This window comes from Oncorhynchus kisutch, unplaced genomic scaffold (assembly GCF_002021735.2).
Source record: "Oncorhynchus kisutch isolate 150728-3 unplaced genomic scaffold, Okis_V2 scaffold3981, whole genome shotgun sequence".
NCBI classification, from domain to species: domain Eukaryota; kingdom Metazoa; phylum Chordata; class Actinopteri; order Salmoniformes; family Salmonidae; genus Oncorhynchus; species Oncorhynchus kisutch.
In genome coordinates, this window is record NW_022265926.1 from 219,728 (window position 1) to 241,897 (window position 22,170).

Below are 22,170 nucleotides of genomic sequence, written 5' to 3' on the forward strand. Positions count from 1 at the left end.
TTTTTTAAATCTGGAAATATTGTGGTTTTAGCGTTTCCGTCAAGCAAGCACCAACATATTTTTTATAACTGTAATGGGCAATCATTTGATAAATTATTTTCCTGTATTTGATTTACTGTAGATATGGATTGATACCATATTTAGTAATGAAAAAGTTGTTAATTTGTTAGTCTATAATAATCTGTTGTATCTAATTACTGATGTTCTACGGTTGACCTGTTCAACTGCCTTTATCACGTCTCCCAGGGTTGAATGTTATGGTTAAAGTTGATACCAGACTGGATTCGAGGACACGCTGATAATGTATCCGTGAGTCTGTGACACTGTGTGATTCCGTAGCAGGTGATGTTGTGACTTCAAGCTCCCTACAAGCCTCTCGGGCTGGTGTTTACATAACATTCGGTGCTATTGTGAAGAGGCATAGACATTTTCTCTGATTCTGTTCTGGAGGCGTCTCCCTGAATTGTTGCATTAGATCGACTTTATCTGTTAACCTGGAATTCCCGTAACAATAGCCTACTGGGCTTATGTGTGTTGATGAAGTGAATGACCATAGGGCGAGGCATGAATGACAGAGAATTGGGTGAGTGAGCTCCCCATACCCGGACTTTGCTGTAGTATAGAGACACAGGTGTCTCTGTCACACTGGTGGCAAATCAGGAAAAGCAAGAAAGGGGTGTTTCAACCCGGACCTGTGGGAGGAGTAAACTAGACGAGAAATATTGTATGATTCGTTTACTTCCTCGTTCCTCGTCCTATAGTGGCAAAAGTCACGTCTCCAGCTGGTGAACATTTTAAAGATATTGACGGCAACTAAGGTAAGGCATTATTGAGATGGGAATCGTAATATTGTAGAGACAAATATAGAGAAATCAGTAACTCATCATTATTTAAAAGGTGTCTGAATGTGATCTAGGAATGTGGGCCTATTGATATTGATGGGCTGCTACATGTGTCATAAACAGATCCGGTCATTCTGATAGTATTGTTCAGTCGGTATTAGGCTACACTCTGTCTGACTGAACTCACATGTGCATATTGCGTTCGGGCTTCAAGTTGAATTGTTTCTCATTACAGGATTAATGTAGCACTGTCTCTTTAAAAAAAACGTACCTCATATTGTCCAGGAAGTTGTCACGTAATCGGAGGACGGCGTTCATTGTTTGTATCCGATAGGTCGAAGGTAATAGGTATACTGTTACTTTGTAGCAGAGTGTTGCAATTATCTTACTTTAACCTATTCTATATCCTTCCTCCATGATTTCAATCATGAACAGGGTGCAGTTGAAACGCTCGAACATCTTGAGAATGGCTCTAGCAGGCTCGGACTCCATGGAAGAAGGAAAAGGCGAGACGTTTCTACTTAAAGCCATCAAAATAGGTGGTGTGGTCGTACTTTATTGGTTCATTTCAATAACCATGGTGTTCTTAAATAACTACTTGCTAGACAGTAAAGATTTGGACGCGCCGCTATTTGTGACATTTTACCAATGCCTTGTGACTGTCGGACTGTGCTATGGCATGCACTTGCTATCCCACTTATGTCCGGGTGTCATCGACTTCCCCTCCGTCAAGTTCGACCTAAAGGTATGCCGGGAGGTTCTACCCCTGTCAATCGTGTTCATTGGAATGATAACCTTCAACAACTTGTGCCTGAAGCATGTAGGGGTGGCCTTCTACACTGTCGGCAGGTCACTCAGCACAGTCTTCAACGTTCTACTGTCCTACGTGATCCTCAAGCAAACGACGTCCTTCTACGCCATCCTGTGTTGTGGAATTATTCTAGGTAGGTGGTAATAATAACTAACCTATATCTGGCCTAATGCGAGTACTTTGACTTTCTAGAAAGTTCTCATGTCTAAGGCATATACCCAAGCCAGGCTGGTTAGACAACGTCCTTCCTCCCAGGTAACCTATAATAAGTAACCTCACGCTTCTCTATAACTGCACCACAGGTTAATACCTTCCTACATGGGCCACACCTGTATTGGCCATATATTGAACATAAGGTATTGCTGCTAAGGACCATGTTAATGCTTCTTTCTTTGTCTGTCCCTCCCATCAGGTGGATTCTGGTTGGGTGTGGACCAGGAAGGTGTGGCGGGCTCCCTGTCATGGATGGGTGTGTTTTTCGGTGTGCTGGCCAGTGCCTGTGTCTCCCTCAACGCCATCTTCACCAAGCGGGTCATGCCGGCGGTAGACGGAAACATCTGGAAGCTCTCCTTCTACAACAACATCAACGCATGCATCCTCTTCCTCCCACTCATCCTCGTCTTCGGTGAGGTCGGCCACCTCGTCCATTTCAGCCGCCTGGGGGACCCTACGTTCTGGGGCATGATGACGCTGGGCGGTGTGTTCGGTTTCGCCATCGGCTATGTGACGGGCCTCCAAATCAAGTTCACGAGTCCGCTGACGCACAACGTGTCGGGGACGGCCAAGGCCTGCGCTCAGACGGTCATCGCTGTGGTCTATAACCAGTCCAGTAAAAGTTTCCTGTGGTGGACTAGTAACCTGATGGTCCTTGGTGGGTCATCTGCCTACACCTGGGTCAAAGGCATGGAGATGAAGAAGGTCCATATTCCCCAGGAGGAGTCCAAAGAGAAACTGCTAGGGGAGAAGAGTGATGCTGGGGTATAGTGGGACTAGGATGACCTTCTGCCATGGTGGTGGTGGTGACCCGGGGGTATAGCGGGATGAGGATGACCTTCTGCCATGGTGGTGGTGGTGACGGTGACCCGGGGGTATAGCGGGATGAGGATGACCTTCTGCCATGGTGGTGGTGGTGACGGTGACCGGGCTGGTGACAGAAGACAATGTAAACACTAAGGCCTAACTACAGAGTTGTTTCTACAGTGATGTTATGTTGGAACAGTTGGGCTGTGTGCTGTCAATATAAATGAATGTTACTATAGTAACACAGAGGTGTAGGAAGGCTACGGGGTTGTTTTGTTACTCAGTGGGACCTTATTGTTTTATAATTTCCTTAGGTTATTTTGTCCAATTCTGTTATTTATTCAGTGTGTGGAGGGTCATGAATTATAACCTAAATCATTACTGTCACTTCTTTCAGAACATTATTCATATGTCTGTAGGATAGTATCTAAATCAAGTGACTTTCCTGTTAGCCTGTATGTGTCATCAGGAATGTGACGCAAAACTGCAATATGACAGTTTTCTGGCAAGTGGGGCTCTTATGTTGGGTATGCAGTTTGCATATGGAGGGTGGAGACTGACTGTAAGGCTACAATAGCTCACCTTAGTTAATAAGTGATTAAGCCAGTGCTGGTTTTATGGACCGCTTTACGTTATATCTTTGAAGCAGTGACACTGTAGGTGATAAAAGTGAAAGCCGTCAAAGAGATGGTTGATTCTCTCTGCCTTCAGTTGGGGCACTACAATTTTGAATAATTGACAACAAAGGATGTAATCTGAACTGTTTATGCCCTGAGATGGAGATTTTCTATGGCTGTTTATTTTGTGTGTTTTGTCTTGAAAAGTTACAGATTATAGAAGGAATGTTAAAGATCATGTCTGTGTTGATGTATTGTCTGTGTCATTAAACTTCAATCATGAGGGAAGACTGTTGGGTAACCGGCCAAGTGGCCTGCGGGAGCATCATCATTATGATGTCATAACTCCTTCCTGTCTCAGTGCTGGGTTGAGACCCTGCACTCTAAAACACCCTCCTTTCCTAAAGTCCTCTCTGCTTGTCCTCTTCTGTAGTGTCATCATTTCAGACCAATGAGATATAAGGAAATGGGACACGAGGAAAGGAATTTACATAGAAAGACTGGCTGGTGATCTGAGAGATCCTAAAATGTGGGTCTCTCAGAGTTGAGGTTTTGCTTCTGCGTCCACTTGATACAACGTCTGTTTTTCTTCTAATTATTTGTTGCTCAGGGTTTGTAGTGCGTTGGAAGATACCGGACATGGGATTTCAGAGCTGGTTAGCCGACATAGATGGGTATTCTCCAGATTGCGTTTTTTAAGAAAAGATACAGATTTATTTTAGAAAATATATAGTTATTCAGTGAATGTGACTTTTTTTATGTGTACTTCAGAAAAATAAATGGACATTCTGTTAATCATAACGTGTTACTCTCTTGTAAATGTGTTATTTTATCTGTATTCATGATCAAGCATAAATCTACACAGAACAATACTTCACTTGCTTATGCCTGAGCAGAAACCTTAGCAGAAATCACCTCTTCTAGGGGTTTGGTCAACTGAGAAGAGCTGAGGTAGTTAATGGTGTCAGACCTACGCAGTTAAACCGATTGGAATCGGTCCGTGAAGACTTGGTCCAGAAGCTACTAAACACAAAGCTAACACTAGATGGCACCAGTATAAAGGAATGAGTACCTCTGTCAGTGCCTCACACTGGTATGGTCAGATAGTGCCATCTGGCTGTAGTTAGTTGCCTAAGCAGCATTAGTCCCTCACACTAGTAGTGTCCAAGTACCATCTGGCTGAAGTTGCTTTCTCACGGTCATCCCAACACCCAAGGTTATTTTGGAATGTTGATGGTGGTGTGCCTGTCTCTCAATCCCAACACCCAAGGTTATTTTGGAATGTTGATGGCAACAGCCGTGGTCAATGTTGAAATGAAACTCCAGTCACCCAAGTCATAGACTGTTCTCTCTGCTACCGCACGGCAAGCGGTACCGGAGCGCCGGCAAGTGGTACCGGAGCGCCAAGTCTAGGTCCAAAAGGATCCTTAACAGCTTCTACCCCCAAGCCATAAGACTGCTAAACAATATCAAATGGCCACCCGTACTATTTACATCCCAACAGCCGTGGTTATTTTGGAATGTTTATGGTGGTGTGCCTGTCTCTCAATCCTAACAGTCGTGGTTATTTTGGAATGTTGATGGTGGTGTGCCTGTCTCTCAATCCTAACAGTCGTGGTTATTTTGGAATGTTGATGGTGGTGTGCCTGTCTCTCAATCCTAACAGTCGTGGTTATTTTGGAATGTTTATGGTGGAGTGCCTGTCTCTCAATCCTAACAGTCGTGGTTATTTTGGAATGTTGATGGTGGTGTGCCTGTCTCTCAATCCTAACAGTCGTGGTTATTTTGGAATGTTTATGGTGGTGTGCCTGTCTCTCAACCCTAACAGTCGTGGTTATTTTGGAATGTTTATGGTGGTGTGCCTGTCTCTCAATCCTAACAGTCATGGTTATTTTGGAATGTTGATGGTGGTGTGCCTGTCTCTCAATCCTAACAGTCGTGGTTATTTTGGAATGTTGATGGTGGTGTGCCTGTCTCTCAATCCTAACAGTCGTGGTTATTTTGGAATGTTTATGGTGGAGTGCCTGTCTCTCAATCCTAACAGTCGTGGTTATTTTGGAATGTTGATGGTGGTGTGCCTGTCTCTCAATCCTAACAGTCGTGGTTATTTTGGAATGTTTATGGTGGTGTGCCTGTCTCTCAACCCTAACAGTTGTGGTTATTTTGGAATGTTTATGGTGGTGTGCCTGTCTCTCAATCCTAACAGTCATGGTTATTTTGGAATGTTTATGGTGGTGTGCCTGTCTCTCAACCCTAACAGTCGTGGTTATTTTGGAATGTTTATGGTGGTGTGCCTGTCTCTCAACCCTAACAGTCGTGGTTATTTTGGAATGTTTATGGTGGTGTGCCTGTCTCTCAACCCTAACATGTTTACTTGTAGTATTCTCTGCCCTTCTACCCTTCGTGTGTAACCAGATAATAAATGACTCATGATAACAAAATGGACAGTGTGGACTGCACCCATGCAGAGGAGATGACTCATTCTGTGAAAGATTGATGAATAGTTCCAATATATTGTGTAAATGAGACAACCATGTACCCAATACCTACTATACTGTTCAGTAAAACTTGAACACTAAAGCCTGCAGATATATTATAACTTCTTGTAAGCATGAGCCTTCATGATGTGTTGTAGTAAGGCTTATAATCGACAGTACATGAAGTCTCTCTATCAACATTTCAGTTGACCAATTCTTACAATGTGTTCTGCAACATAATGCATTATACCTGTGCAGTATAGGGCTCTGAATAAAAACAAATGGAAATATAGCCAGCAGGTAAATGATGGGCTTAAAATACAACAGTTAGGTTCAATATATATATTTATATTGAACAGCTTGCAACAATTTAATTTTTTCTTTTTTTATTTATTTTTTTGGCTACAATTGTATGGAGAACTTTTACCCCCAAGCCATAAGACTCCTGAACTGCTAATCAAATGGCTACCCAGACTAGTTGCATTGTCCCCCCCCCACCCCCTCTTTGACACTGCTGCTACTCTCGAGTTATATTATCTATGCATAGTCACTTTAATGATGGGGCTCCTGAGTGGCGCAGCGGTCTAAGGCACTGCATCTCATTGCTAGAGGTGTCACTACAGACAACCTGGTTCAAATCCAGGCTGTATCACAACCCAGCCTGTGATTGGGAGTCCCATAGGGTGGTGCGTAATTGGCCCAGCGTCATCCAGTTTTGGCTGGTGTAGGCCATCATTGTAAATAAGAATTTGTTATTAATTGACTTGCCAAGTTAAATAAATTACCCCTCGTTGAATCATTGTTCCAGATTTGTGCGACATGGTAAATAATTTACATAAAACAATGATGCGGTTGCTCCCTTATATAAAGATCACCGGTGGCGGGTGATACACACTGCACAAAACAGGCTGAGAGACAATTTATGCTCGATCTGAAAATGTGGTCGGAGTCGCCATATGGATGGTGTGATCAATTGCGGAGCCTCTGGAAGCATGCAGAGGCCAAATTGAGCTCCATACACACATTCATGTGCCTCTCAAATGTTTTACCTACAGTAGGCGCTGCATGGCCAATAGATGTCCGCCGTGCAGCGGTGATATGGCCTCTGCAGAAGTCAGGCCGTTTATACTTCTTGCGTTTCTCTGAGCAGAGTTCACTTCACCTCCGTCAGACTGGTCTTCCCTGGCTGCCTGACTCTGCTGATATCCCTGTCACCATCTGATCCTCCTAAAATGAGGCATGACAAAGAATTACCTTGGTGTACATTTATACATTATATTATCCAAGAATAGAATCAATGGTGCAATAATTGAAATGACTGTTTTTCCCAGATCCCAGACTGTAGCTTTAAGCTTTACATGCTGTCCTGTACCTACTGTAGGTCTACCCATCAATTCAAGATGGAACTTTGAATTATTCACTGAATATACTGCAAAATTCACTGAGCTCCATAACTGGTCTTCCCTGGCTGTTTGACCCTGCTGGGACCCCTGTCATCATCTGATCCTGCTAAAACATGATGAGCACTAGAAGGCTGAATTCCTGCGGGATGTCTGCGGTCGCGACAGAGATCATTGCGGCACTGTCAGCATTTTTCATGCTGCAGGCGGGAGCGGGCTGTCAGACAGACGACTTTGGGATGAAAATGTTTTTGTTGTCCCACAGATTATTTTGAAACGGTCCTCTCTGCTTTGTATGAGTTAGCCTACCTATTGTATTAAAATCACATAGTCTTCGCATTATTCACTCAGAATTCGCTGTTTCAACTTCAGTAACCTACCTCTCCAAGTTTGGCATAAGAGTTCAAGTGCGCCTTTTCATTTTCAATAAGTATGGATTACCCATTTATATGCCTGTAAATCGTCCTGCTAAAGGGTAGGCTGTATCCTATAGGACTCTGCAAAACGTAGCAGGTGTCGCTGTCCTCGTTCTTGCTGCCTCCAGTTCAGTAGCCATACCTGCCAGATCAGGTGCACATGTGGTCTCAATTAAATAGAGTAGGCTGGACGGAGAAGCACGGGACAGTTATCTTTACAAGGAAATGTACTTCCTAAATAGGCCTATGATTAGGTTATAGTTTACTACATTGCCTAGAAATAGCCCTAAATATTGATCACCCATATTTCTCCGTCTTCCCACTGTTAAAAGGTAGGCTATAAAAATATCTCAACAGAAAGTGCAAGTATCTGCGTCTCTGCTCTCTTCAATCTACATCTAGTATATTGGCTGTATTAGCCCAGTAATACAATGTAAGGGCCATGTGAGAATCTCTGGTAATTTAACCTATTTCTTAAGTTATTTTGGCGCATTTTGATATGACCTATATAGGATGCAAAATTGCTGGGACCATGACTGGCAAGTGAGCTGCGTCACATACGCTTAAAATAACATTATGGGACTGCGGTTTGGTTTGGGACCAGTTCTAGCGGTAGCGGCTGGGAGTTGGACAGAAAACCAGCGGGATTCTTCATTTCGCTCAGACCTCTACTGTGCACCATGACAGTGAAGCCTGTAACGTCAGAAGCAGTTTTTTTTACTGTGTCCGTGTGGGTAAAGTAGGGAATTAGCTAGGGAAACTGACAGATCATTAACGTTACTTTGACATACTGACTAATACAACTCACATTGCACTGAAAATATCAACGTCAGAATATCAATCTTCAATCGATTGGCCGATGGTTTCATCGTTTGATTCTAGTTTGATTGAGGCAAAAAATAATAGATCATGTAAGCCAACTTTTGGCCAGCTCTCTCTAGCGGTACATCAACCTGGTGAAAACTTCCCAAGTTAATTTACTTCTGAAACGTGACAAAACAAAGGCTACAAAACATGTCCATACAAACTACTGCTGTCAGATAGTAGTAATAATAGCCACCTCATATCGCTAACTGACAGATAAGTAGAGGCTGGCGCTGACCTGGCTGTGGTAGTTACTCACTAGCGTAGTTAATTCATTCACTTCAGTCGAGATGGGATGAAATATTAGCTAACGTCAGTTACAATACTAGCTCAGCACTGTGAATAAACACTAGTTAAGGTTATTTTCTGTTTAAGTTAAACAGCAGTTACCATGTCAGATATATCACACAACTAAAGTAGACAGTTTCTATTAATTTTAAAACTCGGTGAAAGAGCACAACGCGTACACTGCACTATGCTCATCTCTACGGTGCTGTCCCAGCCAGCCTTCCAGAAGCTTTTCCTTCACACAGCCTGTCAGCAGCTCTGTGGAGTCCAGTGTCTCCAAACAGCCCACCCGACCTCTCAGAGGCGTCAGCATGGTCCTAAAGCACTCTGTTGGCCTTAATTGGTTCACATTCCAATTATAAAACTGTGCTGGGGGGGTGAAAGTTGTGCCCTTGGGAAATATCCATTCTCTCCAAGCCAGTAATGGTTAATGATTTGAGCACTGTAGTTGATTAGACTAAATTATATTGTGAGATTCCCTACTTGTTCATAAGAATGAAGTCATTACTAGAACGGCTGTGAACTATCAGGCCTGTATGATCATCCGTTATCATTAAAGCAAGTTAAACGAGAACCAGTACTACTTGTCATTTACATTTTTCACACCAAATACAAACATAGGAACAAGAATGTACAGACGCACCCAACCAACGACAACATCTCTGCTCACGCCCCCGTCCCTAGTGCCTGCGTTATTGTTTGCCACATGGCCTTCAATTGTACCGGTTTGTTTTTCTCGGTCGTCCACGCTTTAATAATAAATCAATAATTGATTTCCAAGTTTTTAACATTTTTTTTCAAGATGATTGGCTGGATGATTATCTCACTACACTCCCACGTGTCAAGATGAGAAGAGACCCAACTGGCTGGATGATTATCTCACTACACTCCCACATGTCAAGATGAGAAGAGACCCAACTGGCTGGATGATTATCTCACTACACTCCCACATGTCAAGATGAGAAGAGAACCAACTGGCTGGATGATTATCTCACTACACTCCCACGTGTCAAGATGAGAAGAGACCCAACTGGCTGGATGATTATCTCACTACACTCCCACATGTCAAGATGAGAAGAGAACCAACTGTCTGGATGATTATCTCACTACACTCCCACGTGTCAAGATGAGAAGAGACCCAACTGGCTGGATGATTATCTCACTACACTCCCACGTGTCAAGATGAGAAGAGACCCAACTGGCTGGATGATTATCTCACTGCACTCCCACATGTCAAGATGAGAAGAGACCCAACTGGCTGGATGATTATCTCACTACACTCCCACATGTCAAGATGAGTAGAGACCCAACTGTCTGGATGATTATCTCACTACACTCCCACGTGTCAAGATGAGAAGAGACCCAACTGGCTGGATGATTATCTCACTACACTCCCACATGTCAAGATGAGTAGAGACCCAACTGGCTGGATGATTATCTCACTGCACTCCCACATGTCAAGATGAGAAGAGACCCAACTGGCTGGATGATTATCTCACTACACTCCCACATGTCAAGATGAGTAGAGACCCAACTGTCTGGATGATTATCTCACTACACTCCCACGTGTCAAGATGAGAAGAGACCCAACTGTCTGGATGATTATCTCACTACACTCCCACATGTCAAGATGAGTAGAGACCCAACTGGCTGGATGATTATCTCACTACACTCCCACATGTCAAGATGAGAAGAGACCCAACTGGCTGGATGATTATCTCACTGCACTCCCACATGTCAAGATGAGAAGAGACCCAACTGGCTGGATGATTATCTCACTGCACTCCCACGTGTCAAGATGAGAAGAGACCCAACTGGCTGGATGATTATCTCACTACACTCCCACATGTCAAGATGAGAAGAGACCCAACTGGCTGGATGATTATCTCACTACACTCCCACATGTCAAGATGAGAAGAGACCCAACTGGCTGGATGATTATCTCACTACACTCCCACGTGTCAAGATGAGAAGAGACCCAACTGGCTGGATGATTATCTCACTACACTCCCACGTGTCAAGATGAGAAGAGAACCAACTGGCTGGATGATTATCTCACTACACTCCCACGTGTCAAGATGAGAAGAGACCCAACTGGCTGGATGATTATCTCACTACACTCCCACGTGTCAAGATGAGAAGAGACCCAACTGGCTGGATGATTATCTCACTACACTCCCACATGTCAAGATGAGAAGAGACCCAACTGGCTGGATGATTATCTCACTACACTCCCACGTGTCAAGATGAGAAGAGACCCAACTGGCTGGATGATTATCTCACTACACTCCCACGTGTCAAGATGAGAAGAGACCCAACTGGCTGGATGATTATCTCACTACACTCCCACGTGTCAAGATGAGAAGAGACCCAACTGGCTGGATGATTATCTCACTACACTCCCACGTGTCAAGATGAGAAGAGACCCAACTGGCTGGATGATTATCTCACTACACTCCCACGTGTCAAGATGAGAAGAGACCCAACTGGCTGGATGATTATCTCACTACACTCCCACGTGTCAAGATGAGAAGAGACCCAACTGGCTGGATGATTATCTCACTACACTCCCACGTGTCAAGATGAGAAGAGACCCAACTGGCTGGATGATTATCTCACTACACTCCCACGTGTCAAGATGAGAAGAGACCCAACTGGCTGGATGATTATCTCACTACACTCCCACGTGTCAAGATGAGAAGAGACCCAACTGGCTGGATGATTATCTCACTACACTCCCACGTGTCAAGATGAGAAGAGACCCAACTGGCTGGATGATTATCTCACTACACTCCCACATGTCAAGATGAGAAGAGAACCAACTGGCTGGATGATTATCTCACTACACTCCCACGTGTCAAGATGAGAAGAGAACCAACTGTCTGGATGATTATCTCACTACACTCCCACGTGTCAAGATGAGAAGAGACCCAACTGGCTGGATGATTATCTCACTACACTCCCACATGTCAAGATGAGAAGAGACCCAACTGGCTGGATGATTATCTCACTACACTCCCACATGTCAAGATGAGAAGAGACCCAACTGGCTGGATGATTATCTCACTGCACTCCCACATGTCAAGATGAGAAGAGACCCAACTGGCTGGATGATTATCTCACTACACTCCCACATGTCAAGATGAGAAGAGACCCAACTGGCTGGATGATTATCTCACTACACTCCCACGTGTCAAGATGAGAAGAGACCCAACTGGCTGGATGATTATCTCACTACACTCCCACGTGTCAAGATGAGAAGAGAACCAACTGTCTGGATGATTATCTCACTACACTCCCACGTGTCAAGATGAGAAGAGACCCAACTGGCTGGATGATTATCTCACTACACTCCCACATGTCAAGATGAGAAGAGACCCAACTGGCTGGATGATTATCTCACTACACTCCCACATGTCAAGATGAGAAGAGACCCAACTGGCTGGATGATTATCTCACTACACTCCCACATGTCAAGATGAGAAGAGACCCAACTGGCTGGATGATTATCTCACTACACTCCCACATGTCAAGATGAGAAGAGACCCAACTGGCTGGATGATTATCTCACTACACTCCCACGTGTCAAGATGAGAAGAGACCCAACTGGCTGGATGATTATCTCACTACACTCCCACGTGTCGAGATGAGAAGAGACCCAACTGGCTGGATGATTATCTCACTACACTCCCACGTGTCAAGATGAGAAGAGAACCAACTGTCTGGATGATTATCTCACTACACTCCCACATGTCAAGATGAGAAGAGACCCAACTGGCTGGATGATTATCTCACTACACTCCCACGTGTCAAGATGAGAAGAGACCCAACTGGCTGGATGATTATCTCACTACACTCCCACGTGTCAAGATGAGAAGAGACCCAACTGGCTGGATGATTATCTCACTACACTCCCACGTGTCAAGATGAGAAGAGAACCAACTGTCTGGATGATTATCTCACTACACTCCCACGTGTCAAGATGAGAAGAGACCCAACTGGCTGGATGATTATCTCACTACACTCCCACATGTCAAGATGAGAAGAGACCCAACTGGCTGGATGATTATCTCACTGCACTCCCACATGTCAAGATGAGAAGAGACCCAACTGGCTGGATGATTATCTCACTACACTCCCACATGTCAAGATGAGAAGAGACCCAACTGGGTGGATGATTATCTCACTACACTCCCACATGTCTTGAAATATGCAGACAGGTGGATGAAACATCACTTTACATTGTAATAATTCTGACAGACATTCTTTTAGCTCCGCCCATAATTCTCGTTCCCAGAATGCATGGGTTATTGAATCACTGTTTGCTTTAAGGCATGGCACTGCCTTTGTGCTGTAGAATGTGTGAATTTTGTTTCTTGTATAATACATTCTATACATTTGTTTATACTGGATGAAGCATACATTTTTGTTACATTTTGTTTAATTAGTTATGCTTCAACTTTCCCTACATCTTGTGCCAACATCAGTTGTTTTTAAATCTTGGTTCCAATAGTTTATATTTTTTTCTCAGAGATAGTCAGTTAGATATGTTCTCTGTAAGGCTTACCTATAATATGAACATCCTTTTCTGACTCAAATAAAATTTCCCCAAGCTTGCTCTGATCGAATCAACATTTCGTGATATGTAAGTTGCCTGTATTTGAAACTATCTGCATTGGTCAGTCCAAAATTACTTTTTAATTATCTTATGGAAATACATGCATTTCCTGTTACCAAGTTGTGTTTTCTATGCCTTTAGTTTTCCATGTGGACCAATTTATCAGTGAATTCTGAAAAGCTATCCAAGAGTTGTTCCATAAGGTTGTGTTTTTAGGGATACTGGTTCATGTAGAATATGTTTCCTTCTCTTCTATATTATTATAGTGTTCTTAACTATGAAGTTGATAATGTTCATAGCTTTATCCTTTGAAAATAGACCCGAGTTAGCAGAGTTAAGCCCATGTCATGTTAGGTCATTCCTCTACATGTTGCTTAACATTCTAACTGTACAGAAGAACATAACATAAACATGTCCGTTGGTAAGGAGGAAACAAACTCTCATACTGATAAGAACTACACTTCTGTTAGGTTCACATCTGTCAACTTATCCTTCTCATGCAGATTTCTACTGGAAGCCTTGGAGGACCTCGACACAAGCCTGCGGACACTAAATTCGAGGCTATTCGTAGTACGAGGCCAGCACACAGATGTCTTTCCAAGACTTTTCAAGGTGAGGAAATGTCAAATGAATGACCATATCAGCTAGGATGACAAATGTGGTATGTGTAGATAGGCTGAAAAGCACTCAGACAGACACATACACAGATCTCCACATCGCCCTTTGTCTCATTCGCAGCGCTGCACTTGCTCGCTGAGCTATAGCCTCTCTAACTGCTTTGGCAATCAGTTCACACACCACTTCAATATGTCAGATTGCTTATGATACCCAGATGCAATGGTATTAAACTCTAAATAAAAGGCACAGGCTGCCTGCTGTAAGTCATGTACACTTTCTTGCCCTCACTGTGCACCTAGGCAACGCCATTAGTGTTCATATGATACACAACCATGTCAGTCCAAATGAGTTGAACTACAAGGCTGTTGTGTTTGTGCATGTCTTCTGTGAACCGCTACCTTGTAACACCCAGACAGACACCACTGTTGCAGTAGTCCGGATCGGGGTTCTGACTCAAGAGTTAATGGATAAATGTTGGTGATGCTCCTCCTAGTCTAGGTGGGGGTTTTTCAGCATTTTATTCAGACGCATATTTGCATAAAATATTCCGGTACGGTCATTGACCTGTTTTTGAAAGGGCATGAATTATGCAAGAGCAGTAACTGGGTGCCTCGGTCGTGTACAGAGCGCACACACACACACACACACACACACACACACACACACACACACACACACACACACACACACACACACACACACACACACACACACACACACACACACACACACACACACACACACACACTACACTTCATTACAGTTGTGTGCGGGTACATCAAAGCTGGGACCGAGAGACTGTTTAACAGCTTCTAGCTCCAGGCCATCAAACTCTTAAAACAGTCACCACTAGTCTTAGCTACTGTTCTAGCAAACCTGATTGCCGAATGTTAAAGAACGTCTAGACGCTCGAGAGCACCCATACCTGCCGATCTATAAATTATGTCTCCGTAATCTAGCATGGGTAGGATGGTCATCTGAATCAGGGTTAGTTTGGCAGCTGGGGTGAAAGGGGAGCGAATTCGATAGAGGGAAAAAAGTATATATTTAACTTTAGCCTGCAGCATTGATATGTGCTGAGAGAAGGACAGTGCACCGTCAAGCCATACTCTGAAAGTACTTGTATGAGGTCTGCTCTAAACCCTCAGAGGTAGTAATAACACCTGTGGAAAGAGGGGCATTCTTCTTACCAAACCACATGACCTTTGTTTTGGAGGTGTTCAGAACAAGGTAAAGGGAAGAGAAAGCTTGTTGGACACTAAGAAAGCTTTGTTGTAGAGCATTTAGCACAACATCCGGGGAGGGGCCAGCTGAGTATAAGACTGTATCATCTGCATATAAATGGATGAGAGAGCTTCCTACTGCCTGAGCTATGTTGTTGATTAAATTGAGAAGAGCGTGGGGCCTAGGATTGAGCCTTGGGGTACTCCCTTGATGACAGGCAGTGGCTGAGACAGCAGATTTTCTGACTTTATACACTGCACTCTTTGAGAGAGGTAGTTAGAAAACCAGGCCAAAGACCCATCAGAGACACCAATACTCCTTAGCCGGCCCACAAGAATGGAATGGTCTACCGTATCAAAAGCTTTGGCCAAGTCAATAAAAATAGCAGCACAATATTGCTTAGAATCAAGGGCAATGTTGACATCATTGAGGACCTTTAAGTTTGCAGTGACACATCCATAATCTGAGTCGAAACCAGATTGCATACCTGAGAGAATACTATAGACATCAAGAAAGCCAGTCAGTTGATTATTGACAAGTTTTTCCAACACTTTTGTTGAACATGGCAAAATAGAAATAAGCCTATAACAGTTAGGATCAGCTTGATCTCGCCCTTTAAATAAAGGACGAACTGTGGCTGCCTTCCAAGCAATGGGAACCTCCCCAGAAAGGAGAGACAGGCTTGGTGATGATAGGGGCAGCAACCTTGAAGAAGAAAGGGTCTAAACCATCTGACCCAGATGGTTTTTGGGGGTTAAGTTTAAAGAGCACCTCGGACTCTGTGACTGCCTGCAGGGGGAAAGTTTGTACCGGGGAAGGGGAAAAAGAGGGAAAAGCATCGGGGATAGTCACATTAGAAGGGGTGGGAGACGAGGAAATGTTAGACGGGCAAGGAGCCATGGCTGAGTCAAATAGGAATCCTGACTTAATGAAGTGGTGATTAAAGAGCTCAGCCATGTGCTTCTTGTCAGTAACAACCACATCATCAACATTAAGGGACATGGGTAGCTGCGATGAGGAGGGTTTATTCTTCAGGTCTTTAACCATTTTCTATAACTTCTTGGGGTTAGACCCACAGAGAGAGAACTGCTCCTTAAAGTAACTAACTTTTGCCTTCTGGATAGCTTGAATGCACTTATTTCTAATTTGCCTGAACGAGAGCCAGTCAGCTTGAGTATGCATGTGCCGAGCCTTTTGCAAAATGCAATTCTTGAGTTGGAGTAACTCTGCAAGATCAGCGTCGAACCAGGAGCTGAACCTGTTTTTAACTCTCATTTTCTTCATGGGGGAGTGTCTGTTATCAATACCACTGAAAATATCAAAAAAGAAGGTCCAAGCGTCTTCAACAAAGGGTATCCAGCTGATTGTATACCAGTTTACAGAGGCCAGTTCATGAAGGAAGGCTTGCTCAATAATGTTTTTTATCAAGCGTCTATGACAAATCAGGACAGGTCATTTCACTGAGCAGCCATTACGAACACAGGCTATAAAACAGTGATCACAAAGGTCATTACAGAAAACACCTGATCTAAGACCACGCTCTAACCCACCATCAAAATGACCCCCGCTTTGCCCCTCCAGGAGTAGAATGTCACCCGGCTGACCTTCGAGTACGACTCGGAGCCCTATGGGACGAAGCGCGACGCCACCATCCTGAAGATGGCACAGGAGTTTGGCGTGGAGACCCGCGTCAGAAATTCCCACACACTCTACAAACTGGCCAGGTCAGAGTTAATTTTATCTCCTCAAGACACCACTTAGCACCGCACCACCAGCTTAGTGGCAGAGCTCTGGGTTAAAGTTCCCCATTTGACACAGATCTAGGATCAGATTACCATCCCCACAACTTAACTGTAACCATTTGGAGGGGAATGCTAGACTGACCTCAGATCAGTGTTTAGGAGCAACTTAATCCACCCGTGCTGTCTGAGGGGCTGCTCTCATCTGATATTAGTTGACTGTTTGTCTGTAGTGGTGTTTGCCTCCAACGAGGTCTGCCATTTTGTTGTTGATGTTTATAAACACAGATCAATATGAATTATTGGTCTGGCACTTTGAAATGCAGGACAGAATTAACGAATATCGCTTCAGCATTTATCCAAGCAAAAAACAGAGAACTACAGGGATAGAAATGGCCTTAATATGTCTGATTCGCTCGGTTCACTTCTTTAGGATGGAGTTTGTAAAAGTAACAGTTGGCCTAATTGAGTGACTTTGACAGTTTTGCACAGCTGTGCTCCTCACTGCATCATTTCCTGGTCTCTCTATCTGCTGGTATCGCGTTTCCTTCTACTGAGAGAAGATGGATGCAATACAAGCTGACAAGGTCTGAATGTTCTGTTATAATCTCTACCCGGCACAGCCAGAAGAGGACTGGCCACCACACATAGCCTGGTTCATCTCTAGGTTTCTTCCTAGGTTTTGGCCTTTCTAGGGCGTTTTTCCTAGCCACCGTGCTTCTACACCTGCATTGCTTGCTGTTTGGGGTTTTAGGCTGGGTTTCTGTACAGCACTTTGAGATATCAGCTGATGTACGAAGGGCTATATAAATACATTTGATTTGATTTGAATTGCAGGCAAGTCTACATGATTCCATATGTGTTATTTCATAGTTGTGATGTCTTCACTATTATTCTGCAATGTAGAAACAATAAAGACAAACCCTGGAATGAGTAGGTGTCCAAACTTTTGACTGGAGCTGAATATATTAAACAGTGTTTTCTTTGCTACTGTAGGTAGCATTAGCTAGCGTTGGTCAGCGGTACCTGTGCCAAAACTCTGGTATGTTTAATCCTACCGCTTGTTTTCCATCTTAATTGGTAAGCCAGTTTTGTTTCATCATGCTCTCTCTAGTCGCTCTGCAGCAGACATATAGTGAGCAATATGTTTGGAACATAAAATCGTAGTATTCGAATCGTAATACATATAGAATCATGAGAATAGCAATACACATCATAACAGCACTTAAATATCGTGATAGTAGGGTGGCAGCGTAGCCTAGTGGTTAGAGCGTTGGACTAGTAAGCGGAAGGTTGCGAGTTCAAACCCCCGAGCTGACAAGGTACAAATCTGTCGTTCTGCCCCTGAACAGACAGTTAACCCACTGTTCCCAGGCCGTCATTGAAAATAAGAATGTGTTCTTAACTGACTTGCCTGGTTAAATAAAGGTAAAATATCGTGAAAATATCGTGAGATCCATGGCAATTCCCAGTCCTAATGGAAAAGGCTAGGTTAGATGAGAGAATATGTAGGGAGAGGGAAAGATGTACTTCTCTTGTTGACGTGAAGGGAGACCCTTCCCACTGAAACAACCACAACAAAGTCAACCCTCGCGTGTCGTCTTTTGTCTTCCCCTGTTGATCCAGAACAAGCACACACACTGTCAATTACACAGTCTCATACCCAGCCTGATAATCTCCCCTTACTGGTTGTGAGAGTTGATGACACACTACACAACATGTGCTGAGGGGAGCTCTGCAGCAGTCAGCCATGGTGGACAGCATGTGCTGAGGGGAGCTCTGCAGCAGTCAGCCATGGTGGACAGCATTTGCTGAGGGGAGCTCTGCAGCAGTCAGCCATGGTGGACAGCATGTGCTGAGGGAAGCTCTGCAGCAGTCAGCCATGGTGGACAGCATGTGCCTGCCTAGCGCCAGACAAGGCGTCTCTGTTCTGTTAGAGCAGGAACACTGGGCACCACTCTATCTGTCTACAGCACAATATCTTTCAGTCAGTTGTTCTTACTGCAATAGGACCTCTGAAAAAGATTGGTTTAGTCTGAGCTATTCTCTGTTCTGTATATCTGATGACTTCCTTTGCTCTCTCTCTTTCTCATTCTCTGCATTTGAGTCTTTCGCTCTCTCTCTCTCTTCAGATCCAGCAAAATTGGCTCTTAAGAACTCCAAAGCTTCTCATTTATAACGGTTATAGACTGTGTTTAATATAATGGAGAAGGGAGGGGTAGAGCCAGTCTGCATTACTGATACTGTTGTATAAGGGCTGAGGCAGTAAAGGTTGACCCTCCCTCCTCCATTATATTAAACACAGTCTATAACCGTTATAAAGGACAAGGTTTGGAGTTCTTAAGAGCCAATTTATGCTCGATCTGAAAATGTGGTCAGAGGCGCCGTACTATGGATCGTTTGACACAATGGTGGAGCCTACGGAGGCATGAAAAGGCCCAATGCCGTACACCTCCCAAATGTTGTAACAATGTAGAGAGCTCCTGTAAAGCTCCGCATTGACATGATTGGTTGACGGTAGGCGAGGGTGGCAGGTCCTGTTTTAACACAAACTCACTTCCTTGACAACATCCTTCACGACAGCTCTGCTCTGCTCAGCAATGCCCTAGAAGTATGAATGCCCTGACTTCTGCAGAGGCCATATCACAGTAAATGCTGCACAGCCATTGAAGACATCTGATTGACCATGCAAAGGCTCTTATAAATACACACTGCTCAAACTGTCGTTTTTTCAAAAGTGTTTTTTTCCTGTTCGCGTCCCAGAACATCAGTTATTCATCACGTACCTTGCAGAAAGCCTACAAGCCATCCGAGTCCCCCCAAAACACCTACAATAGTTTACCAGGATTACCTTTCCTTGGTAAGCTTTTTAGATGTCCCAGGCACAGCTACTAGTTATCTGAATGTCCTGAATTATGTTGACTTGTAAATGCTAGTCTGCTACTGCAGCCGTGCCGCTGGGCTAATTAAACTGTGACCTTCAGTGATGCAGACTTGGGTATTAACTGTGATTACACGCTGGCACAGCACATGCTGCATCTGTTGTACTGAGGTAAACAACACATTGGGTCAAAACGTTTCCCTCTCCTGTGTGTGTGTCTGTGTGCTTGATTCCCTCCCCCGAACTTCCTGTCCTCAGAACAGGACTGTCTGTTTACAAAAGGTTCCCTCTGTGTTTCATTATAACCCTTGGCTGCCATTGTGGCTCTGTGAAGGAATGAAGATGTTTCCAGGGACTGAGATGCCAGATGCCAGGAAATACACTTAAAATGACTGTTTATCTACAGTACCAGTCAAAAGTATGGGCACACCTACTCATTCCAGGGTTTTTCTTTATTTTTACTATTTTCTACATTGTAGAATAATTGTGTAGACTTCCAAGCTATGAAATAACACATGGAATCATGTAGTAACCAGAGAAGTGTTACCTGTTAAGGCTATGGCAGAATACTGCCCCCTTTGGAGGAATGCGTGCCCATAGTAAACTGACAAAAAATCTGTCAAAAATTGCTAATATATGCATATAATAAATATTATTGAATAGAAAACACTCTAAAGCTTCTAAAACCGTTCAAATTATGTCTCTATGTAAAGCAGAACTCACAGGGCAGCCATTCTTCCAAACTCTTTCTGTCAGCAGAAAAGTTGGCCCAACTTTGACGTCATCGCCCCCACCCTTCCCAACCAGCTACGGATCTGGGAACAGTTCCTATCTCTTCAGCGCGATGTCCTCTTTCAATGGGGCGCTTCATTGTGAAGATCGCGCGCTCCCTCACCCTTTGGCGGGAAGAAACCCTCGGGTCACGCAATAATACTTGCGCGCCTCCTTGTTTTTCTCTCTCCGTTCCAAGATCCACCAAACGATATAGGCTTGTCCTTTCGGGCTAAGGATTTTTATGTATGTTTATAACATGTTTTAGCTCGATTCTGAACTTAGTTTGACCAGTTTAGTCGACATATAATATGTAATTTTGAAGTTTTGATGCGCAACCCATAGAATTTTGGGTGCATTTCAACCTTTCTAACTATATGTAGAACATGTATATTTAGTCAACGTTTATGATGTGTATTTCTGTTATCTGGCAGAGTTAAAATAATTTCTCCGGACATTGTAGTAGCATTTTTTGAACATGACGTTCAATGTAAACAGTGATTTATGGATATAAATGGCATATTATTGAAAAAAACATAAATGTACTGTATAACATGTCCTATTCCTGTCATCTGATGAAGATTTTCAAAAGGTTAGTGAATTATTTTTCTTTTAATCCTGCTTTTGGTATAGCATCTATTGTTTCACAAGTATGGCTATGTAAATTAGCCTATCTTTTGGTGGTGGTTTGACATAAATATGTGCTATGTTTTCGCCGTAAAACGTTTTAGAAATCTGACTTGCTGGCTAGATGAACAAGGTGTTTATCTTTCATTTGAGCTATTGGACTTGTTAATGTGTGGAGGTTAAATATTTCTAAGAATATTTTTGCGTTCTGTGCGCCACTGTGTCAGTTGAGCAGGGGGGGATGGTACCCCTAGAGGTACGTGTGGCGTGAAGAAGTTTTTTAAACAAATGAACATTTATTTTTAATTTGAGATTCTTCCAAGTAACCACCCTTTGCCTTGATGACAGCTTTGCACACTCTTGGAATCCTGTCAACCAGCTCAACCAGGTAGTCACCTGGAATGCATTTCAATTCACAGGTGTGCCTTGTTAAAAGTTAATTTGTGGAATTTCTTTCCTCCTTTAATGCATGTGACCTTCAAGCGCTTCCAGGCCATCGTCCACCGGCTGGAGCTGCCCAAGAAGCCCCTTCCCACTGTCACCCGACAACAGATGGACTGCTGCCAGACAGGTATCGCGGCCAATCATGATGAGCGTTACGGAGTGCCCTCCCACGATGAACTAGGTGAGGGACGTGTGTGTGTTGGTATCTCTCATCATCGTCTGCTAGTGATGATAAATCGGTTTGATTTTTAATGGAATTTGACAACAACAAAAAATGATCGGGCAGGTTTTAAGACTCACTGCTTTGGTCCTGCTGCGTGGAGGGGCGGGGAGATTGAGGCACTGGAGAGACTGGACAAAAAGGTGAGTCACCTGATCTGGGTGTATCCAGGCCTGGCATAGTGACCAGTTGGCCAAGGCTCCCTGGCCACCTCGATCACAAACACTGAAGATAAAGTTGGTGTGGATGCTTCTTCATGTACTTTTCCTTATGATCAACCTACAGTATGTTTT

The 22,170-nt window shown here is 43.7% G+C and overlaps 1 protein-coding gene across 3 annotated transcripts; it reads left to right on the forward strand.

Moving 5' to 3' along the window:
• The first annotated feature begins 230 nt into the window (after positions 1 to 230).
• LOC109878580 (GDP-fucose transporter 1) lies at positions 231 to 4,091 on the forward strand. Of its 3 annotated transcripts, none has more exons than XM_020470785.2 (3): positions 231 to 818; positions 1,278 to 1,786; positions 2,066 to 4,091. In XM_020470785.2, exons 2-3 carry the CDS (start codon positions 1,309 to 1,311, stop codon positions 2,635 to 2,637), a joined length of 1,050 nt encoding a protein of 349 aa, XP_020326374.2. In that variant the 5' UTR covers positions 231 to 818; positions 1,278 to 1,308; the 3' UTR covers positions 2,638 to 4,091. The 3 variants fall into 3 exon arrangements, with proteins under 3 accessions (XP_020326374.2, XP_031677355.1, XP_020326375.2); XM_020470786.2 differs by lacking the exon at positions 231 to 818 and adding an exon at positions 856 to 1,183; XM_031821495.1 differs by having other exon boundaries at positions 245 to 1,786.
• Positions 4,092 to 22,170: the final 18,079 nt, after the last annotated feature.

Bases quoted from the DNA above. Each gene is read 5' to 3' on its own strand.
- LOC109878580 (XM_031821495.1), top strand. From the start codon at position 1,258: ATGATTTCAATCATGAACAGGGTGCAGTTGAAACGCTCGAACATCTTG. The intron at 1,787-2,065 runs GTAGGTGGTAAT...CCCTCCCATCAG, and splicing joins GTGTTGTGGAATTATTCTAG to GTGGATTCTGGTTGGGTGTG.